The sequence below is a fragment of the Danio rerio genome, chromosome 3, assembly GCF_052040795.2.
Source record: "Danio rerio strain M-AB ecotype USA chromosome 3, GRCz13ab, whole genome shotgun sequence".
In the NCBI taxonomy this organism is placed as follows: Eukaryota; Metazoa; Chordata; class Actinopteri; order Cypriniformes; family Danionidae; genus Danio; species Danio rerio.
In genome coordinates, this window is record NC_141023.1 from 36896524 (window position 1) to 36922031 (window position 25508).

At 37.1% G+C, this 25508-nt stretch overlaps 1 protein-coding gene across 57 annotated transcripts in view; it reads right to left on the reverse strand.

Annotated features, from left to right (window-relative positions):
* The window catches only part of srcin1a (SRC kinase signaling inhibitor 1a), a 243469-nt gene that overhangs the window by 110804 nt on the left and 107157 nt on the right, over positions 1-25508 (reverse strand). For 21 of the 57 annotated variants that reach the window (XM_087243089.1, XM_087243071.1, XM_087243087.1 and 18 more), the window contains exon 2: positions 14099-14415. In XM_087243089.1, the coding sequence (XP_087099215.1) occupies positions 14099-14415 (317 nt within the window). Of the gene's footprint in view, positions 1-6563; positions 7137-14098; positions 14416-17706; positions 17737-25508 lie in introns of those variants that run through there. The other 36 variants (XM_087243096.1, XM_087243094.1, XM_087243065.1 and 33 more) reach the window with 5 other exon arrangements.

Consider the following 25508-nt stretch of genomic DNA (forward strand, 5'->3'; position numbering starts at 1 on the left):
TGTTCTCCCTGAGTTCTTGTTGGTTTACTCTAGGTGCTCCGGTTTCCCCCACAAGTCCAAAGACATGCACTATATTGGGTAGGCTAAATTGTCCGTAGTGTATGTGCGTGAATGAGTGTGTGAATAAGTGTGTATGGGTGTTTTCCAGTGATGGGTTGTAGCTGGAAGGGCATCCGCTGCATTAAACATATGCTGAATAAGTTGGCGGTTCATTCCACTATGGCGACCCTGGATTAATAAAGGGACTAAGCCTAAAAGAATATGATTCAGTGAATGAATAAGAGGACATTTACCTTTTGACATTATAGAATCTAAATAACCTTAAGATAAGAATTATTTTGTTATAATTCTTTCATTATTATTATGCTGTTATATAATCATTATACAATCAGTGGCATAAGATAAACTCAAAAAGACAATTTTATCGCTAATTGCAACAATTTCTGTGACAATATATCGCAAAGCAATATTTCCTTCTCGTGACAGACCTATTTGCGCTACTTCTTATGTTTATGGCTGATCTCTGAGTAATGACCAATCGAAGATGATCATGTGTTTAAGAAGCAGGTTAACCTAGTACAAAATAGAAACTCAATATCTGAGCTATAGAGGGTGATTCCATTTACTGTGATTCCAAGTACTGTAGTTGAAGGCTCAGTTTTCTCCTGTTATTAACATGCAGTTTCTTTTTTTGGTTTACAAGAGATCAGTGGTCAAAACTAATCTAGAGGGGTGTCTGAAGAGCTACGAGGGATCCGGGGGTGAGAAGGGTGCAAGACTTATTTGAGGACTGGGAGGGAGAAGTGCGATTTCCGGGAGATTATCACTCATTTGCGGGCATTATGAGTCCCGCAAATGCATATAGACTCCCGGAGCTTCCGGGAGTGTTGGGATGTCTGAATGTCACGTTAAACAACTATAGTGAGACGCGATCCAGTGGTACAGCCTTCAAAAACTCTCAGACGTGCACCGCTCTCTGCCTGGAGCTCAGAGGAGCGCATGACAGCGAGTGACTGTGTGTGTGTGTGTGTGTGTGTGTGGCTGTGTGTGTGTGTGGTCACGTGATGTGCATTTTCAGAGGGCTGTTCAGTATTTTTTCACATTGTCATTATGGGGTATTGTGTGTTGAATTTTGAGGAAAAAAAAGAATTTAATCCAGTTTTAAATAAGCCTGTAACATGAAATAATATGGAAAAAGTTAAGCAGAATGAATACTTTCCGAATGCACTGTATCAGTCACTCAGCCTATGTTCTTTTAATAATGTTAAATATCTATTAATTAGTTCATAACCTTTACTATTTCGTTAGGAGTACAGTGGCTGATATTTAAGTAAATGGCTAGTATTTTAATGTCTGTTGTGTCGCATCGCGTTTGGTGCAGACAGCCAAATTGCTTGTTGCCGGAATCTTGTTGCGTCATGTTACACTGTGAAAAATTATATGACATGCCAGAAGTCATGACTACAAATGTTTTATGGTACTTTAACTTATTTAAATAAATAACAGGTCTCAACTACATTTTTAAGTTCTACAAAGTTTAACGAAATATTTTTAGTCGTATTGTTTAATATAAGTTGAGATTGCAAAAAAAAAAAGGCAAATATTTCTTTATATTGTATGACATGATGTTAGGGTCTCTCCTAAATAAAATGCCTCACATAGTTTTTACTATAATACTGTGCTACTGCTAATGTTTCACAGATGATGTCCCAGAAACCAACCAGTCATTAAAGGTCTTGTGTTTATTCTGTCATAGAGTAGCTTGAACTGGTTTCTGCTTTAATGATTGATTCTGCAGGCAGCTCTGACTGAAATGAGTAGGATAGAGGAGCAGGACTTCACCTGCGGGGACTGATTCTGGGTTACCTGATGTCAGGTAGCAGTGAGCGACAGATGGACACACTGCATGGCTAACAGAAGGAGCTCTGGTACTGAACTTCAGCCTAAAGCCAAGCCTTGTGTGCAGTTGATGGTCAATCCAGAGGGATAAACTGTACTTTGGAACAGCTTGAGATTTAAGGATGTAATATTAAATGTCCCCCAGCAGCATTTTCAAAATGAAGCACTCTTATATTATGTGAGACATGATTGGCACAAACAACAAGTGCACAATATAGTAAACTGTATATAAAACTCTATTATTCGGCACACATTTACTGAAACAGCAAACATAAAAAAGTGCATTAGATAGTTTTGCCTTCAGGATTTATTAGCTAAAATAAAAAGCTTTCAGCATGGATGCAGCACAAAATCAAAAATATAATATACAAATATTGATTAAATTTATTATAATTTCTTAAAACCAACCCTATACTCTATATACCCTATACCAGGGGTGTCCAGACTGGGTCCTGGAGGGGCGGTGTCCTGCTTATTTTAGTTCCAATTCCAATTAAACACACCTAAAACAGCTAATCAAGCTCTTTCTAGGTATAATAAAAACTTATACTGCTTGTTTGAGGAAGTTGGAGCAAAACTATGCAAGACACCGGCCCTCCAGGGCCGAGTTTGGACACACCTGCCCTATACCCTATATATACCCTGTATATATATATACACATTTCCACAAATTTGTCTGAAAAGTAGAGTTAGAAAAATACACACATAGTCCTACATGCCTATTTCAATTTGATCTCCAGCCAAACCAGAGAGAAGTTGAAAAATTCACAGCAATGAAAAGTCTCCTAAATCATTTCGACATGACGGCTCTAAATTTCTCTCTTTGACACAGCATTTGATAAATAACGGAAATAACACAACTACCAATGCCATCATATCGGATAATAATCGAGGGCTTATGGATTTATGTGGTGCAGGGCCAGTGTGCTGTGGCTTGGTGATGTTATTTTCCCCTAACAAGCAAGATTCCATGGAGCAGGACAAGCCCGGCGTCCTCAGTTGCTTAGAAACAACAGTAAATGGGGGATAATTGGCTGTCTAAGCAGCGGCTGCTTTCGCCAGCGGAAAATCAACAGCATGTTTAAGGGTTAACAGACGACACAGGTGCAGCTGAAAAGAAATATTCAAAATCTTGAAAAATGCAAAACTGCCTCACTGAATCACCTAGGCCATTTATGGAAACTAAAACCCTGTTTACAACATTAGCTTCATATAGAAACTCTTTATAAGTGTCGTTAGATTTGGAAGTAGTTAAAAGATCAATCAATACGATCAGATGTGTTTTTGACTGGAAGATCAAGCTTAAAATGTTTTAGACTCTGCATTTACACCAGTATTTAGTGTTGATCTGAAATCATTCATTCGTTTTCCTTTGGCTTAGTAACTTATTTATCAGGGGTCGCTACAGCATAATGAACCGCCAACTAGTGCAGCATGTGTATTACAAAGTGGATCCCCTTCCAGCTGCAACCCAGTTCTGGGAATCACCCTTACACACATTCACTCACACTACGGCCAATTTAGTTTAGTCAATTCACATATAGTCCTTGTCTGTGGGGAAAACTGGAGCGCCCAGAGGAAACCTATGCAACCATGGGGAGAATGTACAAACTCCACTCAGAAATGCCAACTGGCCAAGGTTAGGGCAATTCTAAGGGCACGTTTTGGGGCCCCCAGACTATTAGGGGGCCCAATAAACCTTAAACCCCCTGCTAATCACTTTTGTCCACGACAACCTACCAACACCCCCCATCCCCCAACAACGCGTATCATTTTCGTCTGCGACACTCAACCACTACACACCAACCCTGACATAACAAGACAACACCCTTACACTCATTAAAATACACTATGGCCAATTTAGCTTAGTTAATTCACATATAGCGCATGTCTTTGGACTGTGGGGGAAACTGGAGCACCCAGAAGAAACCCACGCGAACATGGGAAGAACATGCAAACTCCGAACAGAAATGCCAACTGGCCCAGCTTGGACTCTAACCAGTGACCTTCTTGCTGTGAGGTGACAGTGCTAACCACTGAGTCACTGTGCCACCTCCACTTGCAATCAGATTGATTAAAATACATCTTTTAACCAGGTGTCAACAGGGTCAAAAATGGTACAGTAGTCCATCAGCCTTAGCAGTCACAACATTCTCAATGCAATATTTTCTCATACGCATTTGTACACAGCACCTTATAACTTGTATATTTATCACAAATTTATACATACAATTCAACATCCAGAGCTTTTTGTCCAATTGCATCTCTGTTTAATGTTTGTTGTCTTTTTTGATATTTATTTTCGTGTTGTCACTTGTCTCTTTATGTACACTGAAAGCTTCTGTAGCCAAAAACAAATTCCTTATGAGTGTGAGCAAACTTAGCAATAAATCGATTCTGATTCCGATCTGTCTTAGCATATTGTTTGTGGTGAGATTTAAATTTAGAAATCTGACAAAAATAAACAGACTTAAAGGGAAAGTTCACCCAAAAAAATACTCACTATTTACTCACTCTCATGTGAATACAAACCTTTATGAATGTCTTTCTCATGTTGAACACAAAAGAAGATATTTTCCAGAAAGTTGGAAACTGGTAACCATTGACTTCCATATAATAGTTAAAACAAATACTTTGAACGTAAACAAGAAGGAAATTCATTAATGTTTAAAACAAGTAACAGTTGGGCTTTTTGCGAGAACAATTGCTTTAACAAAGAGAAAACTGAAGTCATTGCATCTAGGAACAGAGGTGAGTTTCTCAAGGTGGATGCGTACTTTGGCTCTAAGGGTCAAACAACAAAAAATAAGCTCAAGAATCTTGGTGTTATTCTGGAGTCAGATATGAGTTTCAGTAGTCATGTCAAAGCAGTAAGTAAATCAGCATACTATCATCTCAAAAACATTGCAAAAATCAGATGCTTTGTTTCGTTTTTTTTTTTTTTTAGTTAAGACTTAGAGAAACTTGTTCATGCTTTTATCAGCAGCAGGGTGGATTACTGTAACGGACTCCTCACTGGCCTTCCCAAAAAGATAGACAGTTGCAGCTCATCCAGAAAGCTGCAGCCAGGATTCTGACCAGAACCAGAAAATCAGAGCACATCACACCTGTCCTTAGGTCTTTACACTGGCTCCCAGTTACATTCAAAATAGATTTAAAGTATTTTTACTTGTCTATAAATCACTAAATGGCATATAGAACCTCAATACATTACAGACATGCTCACTGAATACAAGCCTAACAGATCATTCAGATCTTTAGGATTATATAAACATGAAATCTCAAAGGTTCAGCCAAAGTAGGGTGAATCCACATTCAGTTACTGTGCCCCAGCTGCTGGAATCAGCTTTCAGAAATAATCAGATGTGCCCCAACATTAGACACGTTCAAATCAAGACTTAAAACACATCTTTTTAGCTGTGCCTTTACTGAATGAGCACTGTGTCACGTCCGACAGATTGCACTATTATATCTTTCCTTTTTTCCATTCTTTCTAAAACCTGTTTAACACATTTTAATCTGTTTGTATTTATTGTTTCATTTGTATTATGTGTTTTTATGTTCTTATACTTGTCTCTTTTATTCCTGTTTATGTAAAGCACTTTGAATTGCCACTGAAATATGCTAAATAAATAAACTTGCTTTGCATAATACCATACATCAAGTCACAAAACCTCTAAATACGAACACTCAGAGGAAACACATCTAGAGCAATTTACTATTAGAGTAGATGTAAATAGCCTGACATGTTGAGAGTGACAGTTTAGTTAATTAGCACACTAAAGCCAACAATAAGACATTACTGTTTATATAACTAATGGTTGCAGGTGTCCAGCTTTCTCCGAAATTTCTTGTGTTCAACAGAAGAAAGTCATAAATGTTGAAAACAAGTAAGTGGATTAACTATAATACTGTACATTCAAGAAGTCATAAAACCTTTAAATATGAACAGTCACAGAAAACACACTCTTTACTTTTAGAGTAGATGTAAACAACTTGACATGTAGAGACTGACAGTTCAATTAGTTAGCACACAAGTAAGTTAACAATAAGAAATTATTATTAACATAACCCCACAGTCTCAAACGTACCTTCACAAAAGCAGCTATAATCACTTTCCACTCAAATGGCTAATTCATGCCAAACGATAAAAAGAACATGTGCAACAAACCAACCTAATCCTAACCTAATCCAGCATTTCAAATGCTTCAAAAGTGCATTGGAGCATGTCCCCTTTAAATCCACCCTCCTGCATGCATCAGAAACACAGTGACATTTGTTTGCAAGTCAAATGTGAACAAATATATCACAATTACAAGCCAGTCCACTATTATTAAACCAAAAGCACTAAACAACAATCAGGCCCCCCAAAAACTAGTTGCATCTGATCCCAACATTAGTCTCCACCTGAGAAACATGTGGCAGCCCAGCAAGCCTACCGGAGCTAAACATCACCTGACCCGCATGCAAAACAGCTCTTACCTTTCCTCACACATGCATGCGTTGTGCGTACTTCCCTCACACATGCTCTGACTCGTAGTCACAAACATGCAAACAATCAAAAGCAAGCAGTGTCCATCTGAATGCAGTCAACACATCAGCACATATCAACAACAACAACCTCTCCATAAGCAAACAAATGAAGCCATCAGTTTGAACCTCACCTGCACCTGCTTGCATGTGCGCTAGTGGGTATGCATCTTTCTAGCATACACACATACACATGCACATGTACACTGGCTAGATGCCTTCAGTCTTAGCAGCTGGCTGTCAGGTGTGCAGAATACTCATTCTCTTATTCTCTCTCTCTCTCTCTCTCTCTCTCTCTCTCTCTCTCTCTCTCTCTCTCTCTCTCTCTCTCTCCCTCCAGCACATGCGACGGCAGGTTCTTTATTTAATTCATTACAGCATCGGCTGGCTACTGGCTGCTGCTTTAACTCTTCCGTCTCGGAAAAGGCAGGCAGAGGGTAATTAACTCTCCTCTCGCCGGTTTACACACCGTTGCACTCATCTGCTCCTTCTCTCCATCTCTTCCAGTCCTCCGCTTCCCCTCCCCCTTTCCATTATTCCACACAGGCTGCAGATGGGAAGGTAAATAAGAAGGAATTCCTGTGATGCGTCTTGCAAAAGAGGTGAGGATATTCCGAAAGCCTTCCTCTTTTTCTCCGCTCTGCTTTTGCCGTCTCTCTCTCTCTCACACACTCTCTTTATTCCTTGTTCTCTCTCTCTTTCTCTCCAGCCTGACCTTTGCAATATGATATCACCAGTTTCCATATAAGGGCGGTGTTGCCTTGGCAACCATGGACTCCACCTGTCTCTCAACCAACCTCCCCGTCTCTCTCTCTTTCTCTTTCTTTCTCTCTCATTTGATCCTATCATCTCCCCTGCTCACTCACTTTCTCTCTCTCTCGCACACACACATACTCACCAGACTTTAAAGTCTTACAGGTCTTTAATGCAATGCGAATCACATACATTTAAGATAAAAGAGCTGTATAATAGGTGCTGAAAAGAAAGATTTTGATAAAGGCTTGCTGAAAAAGACAGACCAGCTTGAATTTTGACAATAAAAATAGTCATTTTAGGTCATTCACAACAACAAAAAAGTGCTGATCTATCTAGTTAAAGGGGTAGTTTGTCCTACTATGACAAAACTGCTCCATGTTTCAAAACTGTATGACTTTAAGTGGATTATAAAGGACTGTACTGGTGGCTAGGAACAAGGAAAGTATGGTCTTAAAGGGGTGGTCCAGAGTGTATTTTTAAGGCTTGGTTATGTTAATAAGATGCAAAGCGATGTTTGTTCATGCTTCAATTGTAGAAAATCATGTTATTTTTCATATATCTTACTTGGATTATATACAGCTACTCAGCTAACATGAAAACAACTAGTTCCTTCGAAAGACCCACCATCAAGAGGCTCTGATTGGTCAGCTAACATAATGTGCTGTGGTTCGCAGATCAGCTCCACGTCACCAGGAAAAGTGTCACGCCTCTAATAGCATGAGCTTTTGTGCTGTGTAAATACTGTCAGTGGGAGTAGCTGTTAGCCATATCAGTTTGGGCTTAAATCAGAAAGAAAATGATGAGCAAAGAGCTGAACGTCATGCCTGCTCTCTAAAATAAAATCTGACAACTGTCTTTCATATATATTCAGGATAAGCATGTGTAAGTAATATAAAATGTTTACATATCTTTTGCGAGTGTATTATTTGAGATGTAGAACACAGCGAAAGCAGCTGTATAGAAAAATGCTGCAGCACTGCTGAAGATTGTGGGTGTATACAGCTGTTTGACAGATAAATATGAATTCGTAGCTAAACTGGCAGTGCCAAACAGCATTTCCCCTTCCTTACATCTTTGTTTACATTCTTGCTACAACATAATGTTGCTAGAAACTGCATGTAATTGATCAATTTTAATAAATAAAAATACTTACAGGTTGTTTCTCACAATCCACAACTTCTGTTATGGTTGGAGCTGCACCTTTGAGGAGTTTTTAGCTGAATTTAGCACTAAATTGGGAAAGATTCTGGAAGCTGTACTTTGTCAAATGCAAGCTGTATATTTATTATAATTCTCTGTAAGCACTTCTCTCTTTGTGTTGTCTCATTTGGAAGCCAAAATACAGAAACAGAACAAGCTATTTGGAAAAAGCAGCATTTGGATAGCATTTTAGCTTTCTCTACTACAACAATACAGCGCCTCTGGCCACGACTCTTTGCTATGCAGGGGGTATGCACATGGTGAATGTGTGTAACCTGAAGTATTTGTGATCTCACTAGCCCGAATGTATGTTTTTTGTAGTACCCAAACTTTGTTCGCTGTAGGCTTTGCTCAGCTAACCCTGTAAAAGCCAATGTCTCCCTTTGCATTGAAGTTTGTGCATAATACATTCAGAGATGTTATTTATGTTCACACAGCTACACTACACATCAAGTATAAAATATGATATACATAATAGAGGACCACCCCTTTAAAGTTTTTAAAATAACTGGGTTTTATAGTGAGTTTACGTGAAACAACAAACCAAAAAACTTTAAACTTTAAAAGCCCGTTTTAAGCAGCGTTTATAGTGTACCCCTCAAAGTGCTGCGATAGTGTGAACTACAAAAATAATTTTAACAAATCTTTTTGGTTTTTAGCACTAAAATACCCCAACATACCCCAAATTTACATAAAATACATAATTGTATAATACCAACATAATATTTGTCAAATTAACCAATTTTAGTCTCTCTTGCAGCAATCGCACGGGCCTATATGGGATTGTGCAAACAGCTGGACGCATAGTACAAGGTGAGCTTCCCTCACAGGACATTTACACCAGGTGGTGCATGAAGAAAGCCAAGAGAATCATCAGCGACTCTACCCACTTAAGCCATAGACTTTTCTCTCTGCAACCGTTGGTTCCACAGCATCCGGTCACGCACTAGCCGGCTAAAGGAAAGCTTCGTCCCTCAGACTATCAGGCTGATGAACACTTAACACACCCCACACAGACTCTTCCATACCCCTCACTGCACACCATCAATATGTAGCATGCACTGCACTTAAACCAATCCATACTTAAAACAATACTGCCTACAACTATGTGGACACCTATTCATTGTACATGTCGCTGTCAATTTTACATTATCCTGTTTTATTGGGAGTTTGCTGTTGTATTTTGCACATTCATTGTATTTGCACTGTCTGTATGTTGCACTGTCATTGTTTGCACTCTTTATTTTGTACTGTCTGGAGCCAGCACCTAAGCTTTTCACTTATCAAAGCACACGTGCTGCTGATAATATGACAATACAATGGATTTGATTTGAGTTAGTTTATTTTATGACACTGTTGCATGTTTTTGATGCCATTCATTGTAACTGCAAAGAAAAAAAAAACATTAGACTAGGTTGATCAATGTATTGTTTGAATTATTTTCTGAATCAGTCGATAAGCTTTTCTGACTAACCCCTAAGTATCAGAAGATATTTAGATAGCATTGTGACATTTTCAACTGTTCTGTCTACTAAGTTGTACACTACATTCCATTTGAAGGATTCGCCTCAATGCCCTAATCCCTTTGAAGCTGTCACTTTGGAGGGTAAACTGTTTGATGGGATTAGGGCATTGGGAAGAAGCCTTGTGATGGTACTGGACTTTAATGGTGCATATGGAAGTTTTATATCAGGTGTACTTTTATTTTATTTAGTAATTATTGACATTATTCATTCATTTATTAATTTTCCTTCGGCTGAGTCCGTTAATTATCCGAGGTCGCCATAGTGGAATGAACCACCAACTATTTCAGCACATGTTTTATGCAACAGATGCCCTTCCAACCACAACCCAGTATTGGGAAACACCCATACACTCTCACATTCACTCACTCTCATACACTACAGCCTATTTTGTTTACCCAATTCTCTTATACCGCTTGTCTTTGGACTGTAGGGGGAAACCGCAAACCCATGTGAACACGAGGAGAACATGCAAACTCCCCACAGAAATGTCAATTGACCCAGCCAGGGCTTGAATCAGCGAACTTCTTGTTGTGAGGTGTAAGTACTAACCACTGAGCCACCGTGCTGGCTTGACATCATTCATTGACATTCAAAAGTGAAATAATGTACTTATATACTTGAATATATATGGTGAACTGGCCCTTTAAACTGGCCCTGGTTAGGACACCCATATGTGAACAACAACAACACAGCATATGGTGTTGACTACTGAGAGACCTATTGAATACTACCACAACTGAGTCTCTTTTTAGTTACATTAAATAATTTTCTAGAGGTATAAACAGTTGAAGTCAAAATTCTTTTCCTGTGATTAACTCCTGTGTTTTTTTTTTTCTTTTTCAAATGTTTCACAAGCAGGGCTTGACATTAACTTTTTTGATCACAGGTCACTGTGGCTAGTAGATTTCCAACATTACTAGCCACTCACTATTTTAACTAGCCACAATTTTGTTGTTGAGAAAACATTTTATATGCATAAATTTGATTTTGATATGCTAAAATTTTTTGATTTAAAATTGCTTTGTTCACATACTGTACCTCCTCATTCATTTCACTTTTTGTGTGTTGTGTATGAGCTTGCTCAATGTGCAAGAGCAAATGGGTTGTGCTTTCATAAGTGTCACATTGCTATTAGTTTTTATTTCACATGACTTTTCATAGCTCAATGAAGAATTTAGCAAATTTATCTCTGACCACACCAACAATAAATAAATAATTATTTCTTAGCAACAAATTTTAAATAATGTGTCAAAAGAAGCAAAATATAGCTGTATATATACCTTTTTTATTTAACAAAACTTCTTTAAAAAAATGACATTTTAAAAATAATTATTGTTATGTATCTAAAAGTATGCACAGTAATCTGTCCTGTTTAAGGTCTCAGATCACCAGTCAGCTACACATAAATGGAAGTCAACCTCATATTAAAGCAATGTTATTGTAAAACATGATAGTTGAACCATATTAACAAAAATAACTATAAACAAAAGAAAGCATAATGAAATGATGATCATGGGAATGGGCTAATTAATAATTTGTTCATAGATTGATTAAAGTGAAAACAGTAACCACTGCAAATTATTAGAAATAATTATTTAAAAAATCTAAAGCTCTTGAAAGCAGCATGCCTGTGGGTGCAAAAGCATTGCTTTTTGTCCAGTCTATTTCAAAGAGAACCGATTGCACCAGTTCTGTTTCTAGGCATGGATGCATATTGGACCTGCTTTTAAGAAAACTACAAATGTCTAATTATTTTCAACCAGCCAAAGTGGCTATATGGGAGTGTCTGTCTGACCCACCACAGCTGAAATCTTCCCACATTTGGTGGGTTGGCAGGTGTTAATGTCAAGCCCAAAGAGGAAGGAGTATTTATATTTTCGATAACGTTTTTTTTCTTCTGGAGAAAGTCTTATTTGTCCTATTTCGACTGAAAAGCAGTTGTAAACTATTTGAATATCAATACTATTAGCAATATTTTTTGGATAATCTATAGAACAAATCATTGCTATACAACGACTTGCTCATTTACACTAACTTGCCTAGTTAACCTAAATAACCTAGTTAGGCCTTTAAATGTCACTTTAAGCTGAATACTAGTACTGTTTCTTGAAAAATATCAACTAAAATATCAGGAATTTTCATCACAGCAAAAATAAATCAGTTAGTTTAAATTACTTATTAAACTATAATTATGTTTAGAAATGTGTTGAAAAGAAAATAGCCAGGAGGGCTATTAATTCTGACTTCAACTATTTATAACCATTAGATAGAAAGATAAAGCCATGATGGGTATAATTTAAGGACTGAAGCCGTAAAGTGTCTTTTTTCCTCACTCATCCTTCTAACAATATCAGCGCAGCAGGTTTTGAAAGTGTAAATGTGTCTGTTACCTGCATGTCTCTCTCCCCCTTTCTCTCTCTTCATGCACACAGCTGATTGGCTGACACTGGTTTGATGCAGTGACATCATTTAAATTTGAGTTCAACATTACGTCACCCTCTCCCACAAGACCCAGTTGCTCCATTCACACATTACCTGCTCTTCTGCTGTACTCCAGAAAGAAACTGCTTGTTTTCTATGGTGAGTACAAAATGTTTTAATGACATTTTGACAGCTTCTCTCAAGCTGTGTGAAAGCTGGGGAAACGGCAGCATATGAAGCCTATTCCACCAGTGACTGAAGTGTTTATATGCACTGCAGACTCTCTGTGTCGGTGTCTGCTTCAGTAGACCTCTCAGATGGGTATCATTTCAAAAGCCACATGTTGTGTGTGTGAGAGTGTGTCCATGCATGGTTAATGCAATTTACACTGGCAGCATATGTTCCTGAAACAACTATCATAGACACAGAAATAAGAGACTTAATCGTCTATGAAAAGGTAAAAACCAACCATTCACAGCCTGAACTCAGATACCAGAAATGATTCCCGAAGGATCATTTGACACTGGAGTAAAGGCTGCTGAAATGTCACCACAGGAATAAATTACATGTGAAAATGTATTAAAAATATCTATTTCACAATATCCCTGTTTTATTATATATGTTTTATAAAATACATGCTCTATTGGTGAGTAAAAGAATCCTTATAAATATAAAACTCACTTATCATATGTAGTTTAGTGATAATAACAAATAAGTAGACTGAACATATGTTTTAAATAGCTTAAATAAATAGACAGCTGCCTTCCAAAATCAATAGCAATGACATGAAAAGCCCTAATTTTTCACAATATTACATATTTACTATATTTTTTATAATAAAATGCATAAAAGTTGTGAATTAACAGCTTTTTTAATTCATAAGAAATTGTCAGGGGCCTGCAGAATAATACCTTGTGAGCCAATGAATAAATAAATTGAAAATATCTTAAAAATCGCTTAAATTAATAGATATAATGTAGACACTTTATAAATGAAACAAAACACTAATAATAATATTAAAATGATGATGATGATGATGATGAAGATAAAAAATGTATATGTGTATATGCATGTATATATGTATTAATAATGTACTGTCATAGATGTTCTAATAAATATTATTATTAAGGTAAAATAAAAACTCCCAACGGTGCTTCCAGTGGGTAGCACGATGGTCTCACAGCAAGAAGGTTGCCTGTTTGAGCCCCGGCTGGGTCAGTTTGCATGTTCCCCCGTGTTCTTGTGGGTTTCCTCCTAATGCTCCGGTTTCCCCCACAGTCCAAAGACATGTGGTTTAGGTGAAATCAATAAGCTAAAATGGCCGTAGTGTATGTGTGTGAATGCAAGAGTGTATAGGTGTTTCTTAGTTTGAGTTGCAGCTGGAAAGGCATCCGCTGCATAAAACATATGCTGGATAGGTTGGGACTAAGTCAAAAAAAAAAAAAATGAAGGAATAAATGAAAAAATCCTAACAAAGTTTAAATAATATTCTAAATAATAAATAAACCAAATAATCAATATTGCACTTCTTTATTATGTTAATAAAACAAAAAATAAAACAAGAAACAAAAACAGAACAAAACAAAACAGAACACAAAACACAAAACAAAATGCAAAACAAAAAAACGAACAAAAAAAAAAACTATCAAATTCAAAATGCCCCAATGCCAATCTTTATCTACCCCTAAATCGGAAAGTTTCACCTGGTCACAGGAATATTATTATTGAATCAGCACATCATCCCACAAGTTAACCCTTGCTCATACCTGTTCTCGTGCACTCCTCTCAGCGCTGCCCCTCATGCTGCCGTGTGAGGGTGATGGTGAGGGTGGCAGTGAGTGCTGGGGCGGGTACTTGTTCTTCAGGTGGTCCATGAAGACATCCCGTTTGCGCTCCATGTCAGCCTTGTGCAGGTTGGTGAGGGTCTCCAGACTCTGGGCGGCGATGACCGTGTGCCGGTGCTCGGAGGTGTGGACCAGACCCACGTTAGAGAACCTCCGAGTGTTGTTGCCCAGCGTGCGATACTCGCGCGGGTACTCCAGGTCATCTGTGGAGATCATGTGACCTCCGCCACGCTCCGGGTCTGCTTGGAGAAAAGTGGATGAAAGGGGGTGACACATTCATCCAGTCATGCAAGCATGCAAGCAGAACAAACACATTCACAGACAGACAGACAGACAGATGAATGGGGGGGAAAGAAAGAGAAAATGAGATGAGATGTTAGACTTATTACAACAGAGAGGAGCACAAACGCGAGCAGATGCTCCCTGCAGAGCTATTGATCACAGGTTTTAGTCGCAAAGCGGGAGCTAAAGAAAAGTAAAAGCAGGGGGGTACTATAGAAGAAAGAGAAAAGAATGGAGCCAAAATTTCTCTGTTGGAGATTACGCTCTGTCAGCTTGCTTTTGTCATCTCAAGTGGTGCTTGTTGATTTTTCCGGAACAGGACACATGCTGGATCACAACACCCACCTTGGAAAGACAACTGTTTGTGCGCATATTTATAGATCTAAAATATGTTTATATAAGATGAAGAGAGAGAGAAAGGCTTTAAAAGGCAAATGTCATGTGAAGATTTGGAAGGGCCCTAGTGGCAGTTCTGGTCATACCTGTCAACCCTCCCGTTTTTCCCAGGATTCTCCCGTATTTTACAGTTCTATCCCGCTATTATACTGTAAAGGTATTTTCTCGTATTTATTCCGTATTTTTAATCTGTCTATAAAGGTTGGTAATAAACATTGAAGAGCTGATCCCAACCCATACCACCGTACCACCATGGGACGCCCCTTTGCTCCTAATTGTGAATCTGTTCTGTGCTTTCATTTTATAAGGCATGAAAACCCTTTGAAATAAATATAAAAATGGCACAATTTATTTCCTTTTTATTACAGGCGCCGTTGGCCCTCCTATGCAATTCTCAAAACATTCAGTTCAGATGCGTTCCATAATGATAAATAGACGCTGTTTCCCAAACAGATTCTGTACACGCGATTTGTAGCTAAATAATACTAGCAGATATTTTTTGCTCCCAACGTCAGTGCAAAATCTTAATTTATATAGCTTATTTTACTAGCCTACATTAAGTACATTTACATTAACACCAATAATCCGATTTTAATAGGATTAAGACAGTACTCTGAGTCTACCATGTAAACAGCGTTTTTTGATCACCTTAATCCGACTAAAGTCATAATCGAACTAGACAGATGTTTAGTGTCACATTGTTGAAGTGCAGTAGAGACATGTAAACACCACAATCAAACTGTCATGTATTACTGTCATGTAGGATTTTAACCGCATTTTGTGACAGGATAGTCTATACACAAACAGCTGTTTGACAATGTTCTCTGCACCTACGGAGTCAATGAAGGACCACAGACACCTGTATCACAATATGCAAAGGTTTTTTTCCTTATGCGGCGTGTGGTATCAAATTCCATTAAAATAACACTCTTCCAGCAGGTAATGCTCACATTCAATATCTCGTTTGGAATGGGGGCATGCATTTAATGTTTCTGAATGAAAGTGAAAGTGCCAAACTTCCGTTAAAGTCGACAAATTAGAAATAAAACACCCGAAATAACATGAAACTCTAGAGGAAATGTGAATATTGTGGTGACGCAATGACATTAATCACTCTATGTGCTATAACATGTAAAACGGGATCATGACAGGAACATTTAGAAAGAAACTCACATAAACACCTTAATCATATTATTGTCTTATTCAGATTAAGGCAAATAATTTGATTACTGATGTCCATGTATGCATAGTCGCTATTATTCTTTAGGTGAACAATTAATCCATGCAAGTTAATGCACTGTCAAGTCTCCACTTTTGTAATCTTAAATCAAAGTCTGACCATTTGCTTCCACACTTGGAGTGGTGATCCCTTTCTGTTAACGTCAGTTTGACTGCTTCAGCCACAATCTTTTTCACCATACTTCTCTTACGGTTAGTTTGCTATGAGGGAATGATGCACAGAGAAAGCTTTGCCTCCTACTCAATATTCCGTTTCAGTTGGAAGTACATTAACACACTGAAATAAAAGTTTTAACAACCTCCGGTTTATACAATACGGTGTCGTTAAAAATCACGTCCCACCCCTGGAATCCAATTCCCTTACAACCCCTAAGGGATCGTCTGTGGTGAATGTCTGATCAAATGCTATTGTTGAGATACCTTGTTTTGTGGCTAATCAGACCTGTGTTAGCTTGCTGTAGCCAGGAGGCTAATTGTAGAGGTACGATTACTGTATGCTAGCACATAACTGGGCTAACTTAACAATATAAAAGACAAATGCTGGATTTCATGACCCATGTGTGACGGAGGCCAGCTAGTAAGTGCTGTGCAGGCAAACCTCCCTCTTCTGACCTCTAAAGGTGCTCTAGCAACAGACACTAGAGGCCATGGTCTTTAGGCTCCTTGTTAGACCAACAGACTCCCATGCAGAAGGTCGCCAGTTCGATACCAGCTCAGAGCATGTTGGGTGGTGTAGGACCGGTGGGGTTAAATTGGTGCCGTGACCAGGATGGGAGTGAGGTTTAGGGGGATGAGTGTAACGGAGGCCAGCTAGTAAGTGCTGTGCAGGTAAACCTCACTCCTCTGACCTCTAAAGGTGCTCTAGAAACAAACGCTAGAGGCCGAGGTCTTTAGCCTCCTTGTTAGAGCAACCGACTTCCATGCGGAAGGTCGCCGGTTCGATACCAGCTCAGAGCACGTTGGCTGGTGTAGGACCGGTGGGGTTACACATGCGTGCCTTTTATTATACATAACATAACTTTCATAACTATATGAAAGGGTCAATATTAGGCTAATAAATGCCATTTTAATGGAGAACTGAAATGGTCATAAAAAAACTTTAGTAACACTTTATTTTGATGGTCCATTTGAGTATTAGTAGACTCTCTGCTTAATATCTGTTGATATTGGTCCTTCAACAGACATTTAACTGACTATAAGAAACTCTGCAAGTAATCGGAAGAGAATAAGTTGGCATATAACTTAAATTTAACAAATAGACCATCAAAATAAAGTGTGACCCAATTTCACATGATAAATTCCGAACATGATTTCATATAGGCCTACTGTATTTTATAATTATGCGCTACAAACTTTACCTATTTCAACTCTAGTGAAACAATAGGATCACTCAGGTTCCTATAGGCGGACCCAATTCTCAGGAGGGACTCGATTTCTGATGACATCGGCACGGAGAGCAGCAAACGCACATGGCAAGCCATTCATTTTAATCAAGCATTACACGAAGACAAGACTTTGACAAACAATTGACAAAACCAATGAAACAGAATGACATGGCATTCAGAGGCTCAGATTGGCCGATGTGGAGAGATGAGAGTGACTGGCTGTGTTACCTTGCTTCGGAAAGCAGGCCCCAACATTAGCTGAAAAAAAAAAAACATGGACGAAAGTTAAGCTCCTCATTCTCCCTATCTTCCATTCTCTCTTTATCTCTCTTTCATACACACGCACAATAATTGCCTTCGGTGCTGTTGGCAAGAATTGATTCCCAAATCATCGCTCTCTTTTGTATTGTGCTGAGAAATAAGGAACATCGTTCAGTCAATAATCCTAAAAAAATGAAATCCTACACCGGGGCGTGATTCCTCTGGCTGCTGTTCAGGAAATATAGAAAAGGTACTTTTCACATTGGCGGTGTCATTTTTGTGTGTAAACAGAAGCTTTCGGTAAACATCCTAGATAAGAAATAGGGTTCAGAGCGAAAAAAAAACACCTTCTGTCAAGAATTTATGAGTCTCGCTGTCAGATTGCTTTCCGTCCCTGAACAAACACACAAACACAAACAAACCTGCATTAAACTTTAAATTGATCAACCTTCCCTTATTCCAGCTTTTGCCCTGTGCTTACCTTCTCTTTCTCACGCCAACAGATTTAAACCCTTTAACCACAAAACATTAATAAATGCATATAAAGAGAGCTGAGCAAGTGTGGTTTCCAGCAGGAAGTGAGGTTATAAAAAGCAGGCATTGGTGCTGATGGCTGATTTGGAGTCAGTTTTGTAATAAAATGTTTATGGTGTAGCTGAATGTTTTAGCAAGCTAAAATTTTGCCCCCGGTGATTGAACACTGCATTAAAAACCCTGAGGCCAGATTACAGAAGCACTCGGTGAATAACAAAATTCCTAACAGCTGCAGGAGCCTTCCTTACATACATCGATACAGACTGTACAAAACATGATTAACAGTCGTATAACCCTGCATTTGAACAGGAATTAATCATAACTTATGATTATCAAGTGTTTTTTCTGTGTAGTTCTAGATTTGATATTCATTTACATTCATTCATTTCTTTTCTTTTCGGCTGAGTCCCTTTTTTAATCCTGGGTCGCCAAAGCAGAATGAACCACCAACTTATCCAGCACATTTTTACGCAGCAGATGCCCTTCAAGCTGCAACCCATCTTTGGGAAACATCCATACACACCCATTCACACTCATACAGTATAGACAATACCGGATGTCTTTGGACTGTGGGGGAAACCATAGCACCCTGAGGAAACCCATGCGAACATGGGGAGAACATGCAAACTCCACACAGAAACGCCAACTGACCCAGCCGAGGCTCGAACCAGCAACCTTCTTGCTGTGATCAAGGCAATTTTATGGAGATTTGATACAATAATGCTATTCTGGGAAGCAAAATGCTCAACATCATTCTAGGCACTGGTGGGAGGCGTGTGTTGGCTTAAAGCCACAAGCCGAGTGTATTGGTGCCCCCCACCAGTGCCGAAAAAGCCATATCGCAATGCTATGAGTGTGATTTTGTGTTTATACAACAGTTCGACAGCATAATCGTGTGTATAAAAAATAAAATCAAACACAGAGAGTCTCAAAAACCCTTTTGTACAAGGAACTACTTGCTTCCGCCGCTCATTCATATCTGCAGCTGACGGTCAGAACAGCAAAAAGCATTGCCAGTTAACAAATATCACTTTACAGCTAATGTTTGAATGACTCCCTAACATACAGTCTAAAGTGGTGACAAAACCACAAACTTATTATGCAGTCTCTGTCGTCATCTTGTGTAGGGAACTTCAACCGTCACTTTATTTGGTCTGCTTAGACAAGCTAATGTCGGCCGATGCACCGAATCAGATGCTCCGAAATTATAAATATGTACATTATAAATTATAAAGTACATTATGTTGTCCAACAGCTGCAATATTTCTCAAACTGTAGCGCTTCCTCTGCTTGTCGCTGTATGTGGGCGGAGTAATACACAAGGGTGAAAGGTGAAGAGGTTGTAGGAGTGCTGTTATTTGCAGAATATCGCACAGCTATAAGCCAATCAGATTCAAGAATCAGACAAACAGAACAGTTGTTGTGTGTGTGTGTGTGTGTGTGTGTGTGTGTGTGTGTGTATGTGTGTGTGTGTGTGTGTATATATATATTATATTATATTATATATATATATATATATATATATATATATATATATATATATATATATATATATATATATAGTAAGTTTTGCTTAATGAAGTGTAGAATATTTTAACAAATTGATTTACATAAGTATTAATAATAAATCTTTAAAAACAAATTTTTATATGATGAAGACAATACATAGAGTCATATTTTACTTATTATTTAGCAAAATAATAGTATTAAGTTTAAAGTGTAATTTAAATGCTTAACTAAAATTAGCAATGGTTTTAGGCGTTCCCAATTGAGGTAATGTAATTTGACCCATAGTGCCATCTGCTATTTTGGTGTAAGAAATGGCCCAAGTGCATTTGTAAGAAAAAAAATGCCCGAAAGCATGTGAGATATTCTACTTCCATCCATCTGTGAGAAAATCTGCCTGAGTGCATTTGTGAGAAAATCCACAGGTACTGTATGCTACTATTTTTGTGAATCAAGTGATTCTTCGCAAAGCAGATTGTGTTTGTTTGCAAAATGCAGGATTTGTTTGTGGAATATTGAAACAGAATTTGCTCCATACAGTGGTCAAACAATGGTTTGCTCTAAAACCAATCCGCTTGTTAAGTTATGACGTATGGAATATTGTTTCCGGGTCCAAGCTGCTACTTGTTTGAATTGAGAAAATATTAGTTTATGACCACTTTTTAGTCATATTAAAGTGAGTTTTATATAAAATCATGGTATACACAATAGTCTTTGGACTTTCTGTATCACAAACACCAATATTTATAATTATAATTAATCACTTTCTGGTCATCGGCTAGTAGGCATGGATATATATATATATATATATATATATATATATATATATATATATATATATATATATATATATATATACATAGCGATCATGATTTTCAAAAGTATTACATCACTTTGTAAATGTTTATACTAATTGTTGAGTCTCCCCATACAGTTTGATATAACGTTTGGACCCGGAAGCTGCTTTGCATGACGTCACACTTAACAAGCGGATTGGAAGAAACAATTTTGAGGGGGTTAATATTAGTGACCTTAGCCTTTTTTTTTTTTTTTTTATATCTTATTTTATTCTAGCAAAAACTAATATAAATCAGAAAAAAACATATAAAAAGAAATACTGTAAAAAAAATCTCTTGTTTTGTTTTCATTTGATGAAGTTTGCCAAATTAATTACTTAATTAAGTTATTCACAATCACACAATTTGGTAAATGCAGATTAAATAAAAGTGAATAAGTATAAAAAAACAAATACGTCACATTGAAATGTGTACCACTCCAACAGGAGGAAAAAAAAAAAAGACTGAAAATAATGACCTGAAGTAACTCTCTCAATGAGAAACATCATTATATATATCAGGATTTCAATCCCTCTTTTCAGAGACTTAAACGTCACCGTGGTCTCCCTGTGGCCCCTTCACCCCCGATCAGGAGGCTGACGGGTGAAAACACTATCAACACCCGATGAATTATTCACATATTATTTAAAGCACAGAATCTCAAAGCAGCTGGTATTTTCGAAAGCAGAGCTGGTGCTTTAAACAAACATCAGGGTTGTTCTGAAGTAATAGATGGCAGCGGCGCTCCTGAGGAATGACTAAATTGAATGACCTTGTGGTTAATGTTGTTAGCATTGAATTCTTTAATAGCGCTCATACTCTCCAGAGAAGAAGCATTATCTTTCAAAGCCCGGCCCGCTGAAGGACAGGCGCAACTGATACAGGCTTACCATCATACTTGCTGGAGGGGGTTTTAACCACTAATATACCTTGACAATGGGACTACACTGTGTTAAGTTAAGCAATGAGAGCTTTGAGTTGAAGCAGAGAGGAAATGTTCAATTCACCTTTACAGGATGCATAATTGAGTGATTTCACATGTGTTAAAGTTGTTCAGTGGTACTTTGTTCAGAGATCATTTGAACATGTGAATTGATTTATAAAAAAAAAAAGCAGGTGGTGGGTTGAAAGGCTTAGTTTAAGTTTAAGTTTTAATGGTTTTCAAGAAGGGGGAATTTAGGTTTTGCTGATCTACAAACCTGAACAGAAGACAGAAGTCCCCTTTTTAAGATGTTTTTCCACATGGTATGGTGTGGTATTTTTCATGTTACAGTATGGTATGGTGCAGTATGAAATTATTTTTTTACTTTTTTTAGTACCACCTAAAGTTTTGAATGTCATTTATTAATAATTTATTCAAGCATATTTTTTTAATGATGTTTAGCTGTCAAAAGAAACATTCCTTATTATCAGATAAATGTTCCAATGAGCTTTTATTTGAAATATGAAATAAATAAAAAGGTTCTGCAACATCATACTTTTGATCGATTATAGCGGTTTTTGATATGGAAAAATCCTATTGACCTTATTCTTCATGTATAGAGCGGGATCAGCCATCTGAATCTTCTTGGCTTGAGACTTCTAGTCTCATTCACTTCCATTCATTTTTAGACGTTAAAACAGCCCATTATGCTGCTATAATATTTTCTTATATTATTCTGCTTTGTCTGCATAGTCATGGACATACTTGTTTGTAGAGCAAGTGGCTTGACTGTTTTCTGTTGTTTATTATTCCTAGTGCTTTCTCCAATAGGCAACTGAATCTGAAGTTCTAAAACATTCGCAAAAATGAAAGCACTTCTGCATTAAAGAATAAGGTCAATAAGAAACTTCACAAGAAAACTTCATCACACCATACATCACATATTTTTATGTTTTTAAGATGTCTCTACTTCTGCTCCAAGTATTTAATAAATAATAGAAGGAAAAAGAAACAAATAACATAAGGGTATTTTATAATATAAAATCCTAATGATCCGGAAAGATTTCATTTTATCTATGAACAATTTTGTATATTGTAACATACAGTAATGTTCTAATTTACCAAAAGCTGTGTTTTATTATACCACTGCTACATTTGTCTGAAGAATAGATATACTTTTTACTTTAATATTGGTTAAGAATACTGATTAATTTAGTAGTAACACTACGACTATATATGACATACCATTAATGCGTATGCAGTATAATTATGTGAGTTGTAAAACTAAAGTAATTACTATAAGCAGTATCCAGTTAGTTACTGCTACTGCTCTATTACAGTAGTAAACTGGTTATTACAATGTTATTACATTTTATACTCCTGGTGAAACTTTAGGATTTTTCTGCTTGTTTTTTTCAAAGACGTCTCTACTAAGGCTGCATTTATTTGATCAGCAATGTAGTAAATATATACAATATAATATAAGAAGCTTAAAATATAATGATCATTCATAAAATGTTTCAGATTTTTCATAAAAAATACTGTAAAATTTAATGCAATAATTTGCATACTTAAGTAAATACTTACTCAAGTGCTTTTGATTTTATATTTTATTATGACCACTTAAATGCCATTTAAATATTATACACTGGTGATATTTTTGGATTTTGTATGTTTTTGAAAGAATTCCCTACTAAGGCTGCGGATTTTGATCAATAATACTGTTATGTGAGGTACGCTGACAATGAAGTTGAGGATCTAAATGCAGGTTTATTACAAGAATGATCAGGCAGGCAACGCTCAACATGGTCAAACAGATAAATCCAGAGAATCCAGAGTCGTGGTCGAAGATAAGGTGAATGGTCAGTCCCGGCGGCAAGCAACATAAACAAACAGACAAAGCAAGGTGAAAACACGGCAAGGCACGGCAAGGCAAGAGAAATGCATCGTAATGTACACTAAACAGATAAACAAGACTCAGATTATATGTGTGTATGTGTGCGGTTTATATAGTCCTTGAATCAGTCCATGAGCTTTAGCTGTGTGTGTTTGCAATTAGCGGAAAGCAGGAACCGGTGTGTGCGAGGTGCATGCTGGGAGTTGCAGTTTTTTAATGTGATGTGTGTAGTTCTCCAGCGATCCACAAGGATTAGGTCACTGGAGATTGTGACAAATACAATAAGAAACATAATATCACAATATTATATATAATATACACACAACAAAATATAATGACCCTTCAGATTTCAGATTTTTATTTATAAATAATACTACAGAATACTTAATGAAATATTATTTATATGTTATGATATTGCACTGCTCCTCAAGTGATATTTCTCTTATAAATCTAACTATTATATCTTGTTATCTTATTATGTTAATAAGTATTGTGGAAACTACAGCACTCGAATTGAAATATGATTACTTTTGCTATTGCGTATGATAAATAACACATTCACATGTGGCTCTGCTCAGAGCTGTTTAAATGAAAGTAATGCAGTGTGAAGTCAAAAGGGAGTGCTTTGGCTGAATATGAGTCCACGACGGACCAGATTAATGCAATAAAGCCAAAACCCTTCAAGCACCGATTCCAAGAAAACTACACCCTGTTGTTTCCTTCTCTTATTTCAGATCATCCACCCTTAGCTAAACTCATTCTCCTAATAAAGACAAAACGCCGGTGCAAAACAAGTGCCTCGAGTTTGAGGAAAGAGAGGGCATTGATTTGACCTGCGTATGAAAGAAGATATGATCAGCAAAGAGAGTCGTGCTAAAGCAGGTAAACAGCCGCAGGCATTCAGAGAAAGAGGCAGAAGAAGAAAAAAAATAGCACCCAATGCCGGAAGTGGAGAAGAGCTGTTTGCATCCATCCATCACAGAAGCCAAGCTAGAATTACTCTGACAGGCAAAATCAATGCAAAATAACAGCCTGAGAACGTGTTAGCAAGACCTTTTCAAAAAGTACAAGAGAACAAAGATGTTTAGTGAACGAGAGAGAGAGAGGGAGAGAGAAAATGAGCACTAACAAACACCAAAGCCATCTTTATGCCACTGTTATAAAGAAGCAGTGGGTGTACAGGCAATACTTGTGCAGAATGCAATGAGGTTCTTTGTGGATTTTCTGATAACATTTCAGCAAAGTGATGTATTGCTGTATATTTATTTTTAAGATACTTTAGTTAGCCACTACATATTTTTACACTCCAAAAATGTATTTGTCTCCATTTGTGTTGGGACAGCATGAATGAATTATGTGGAACTCTGCATTTGTTACAGTATACTTCCCTTGAAAAGTGTGAAATTAACAGGTGGTTAATAAGAGGTTACTAACCTTAAAATGTAGGCTTTATGAAATCAGCATAAGTTGTTCTCTGATGTTGCATGGCTTTATTTTTGAGAATGGACTAAAATACTTTATATGGGTCAAATAATTGATTTTTATTATTTGATATCAAAAATAAATAGAATATTTAATAAAATCATCTTCCATGAAGACATTTTTTCTAAATTTTCAGTAAATATATCAAAACATTTTTATTATTATTAATATGTATCACTACGAACTTAATTTTGAAAACCTAAAAACAAATTTATCAATACATTTATTTTATTTATTTTTTTAACCCTAAGATTTTCAAATATTTGTACTGTATCTTGGACAAATATTAAGACTGGTTTTATTGTTCAGGATCATATTTGTTTTTTCTGTTGTATTCCACTCTATATACAACACATATATTATGCATTTGTGGTCTAACATTGTGATTTAATTTATGATATACTCCATAGATTCTTCACTAAGGATCTTGTTTTTCCTCCGCTAATCCTTACTTTCCATTCCAGGTTTGTTTTCTTGCAGATGTTCTATAATAGCCTAAACATCACAGCCTTTTCACATATATGTTTAACTGATTTTTAAATCATGCGATTAAAATATAAACACAATATTAATCATTCGTTCATTTTACTTC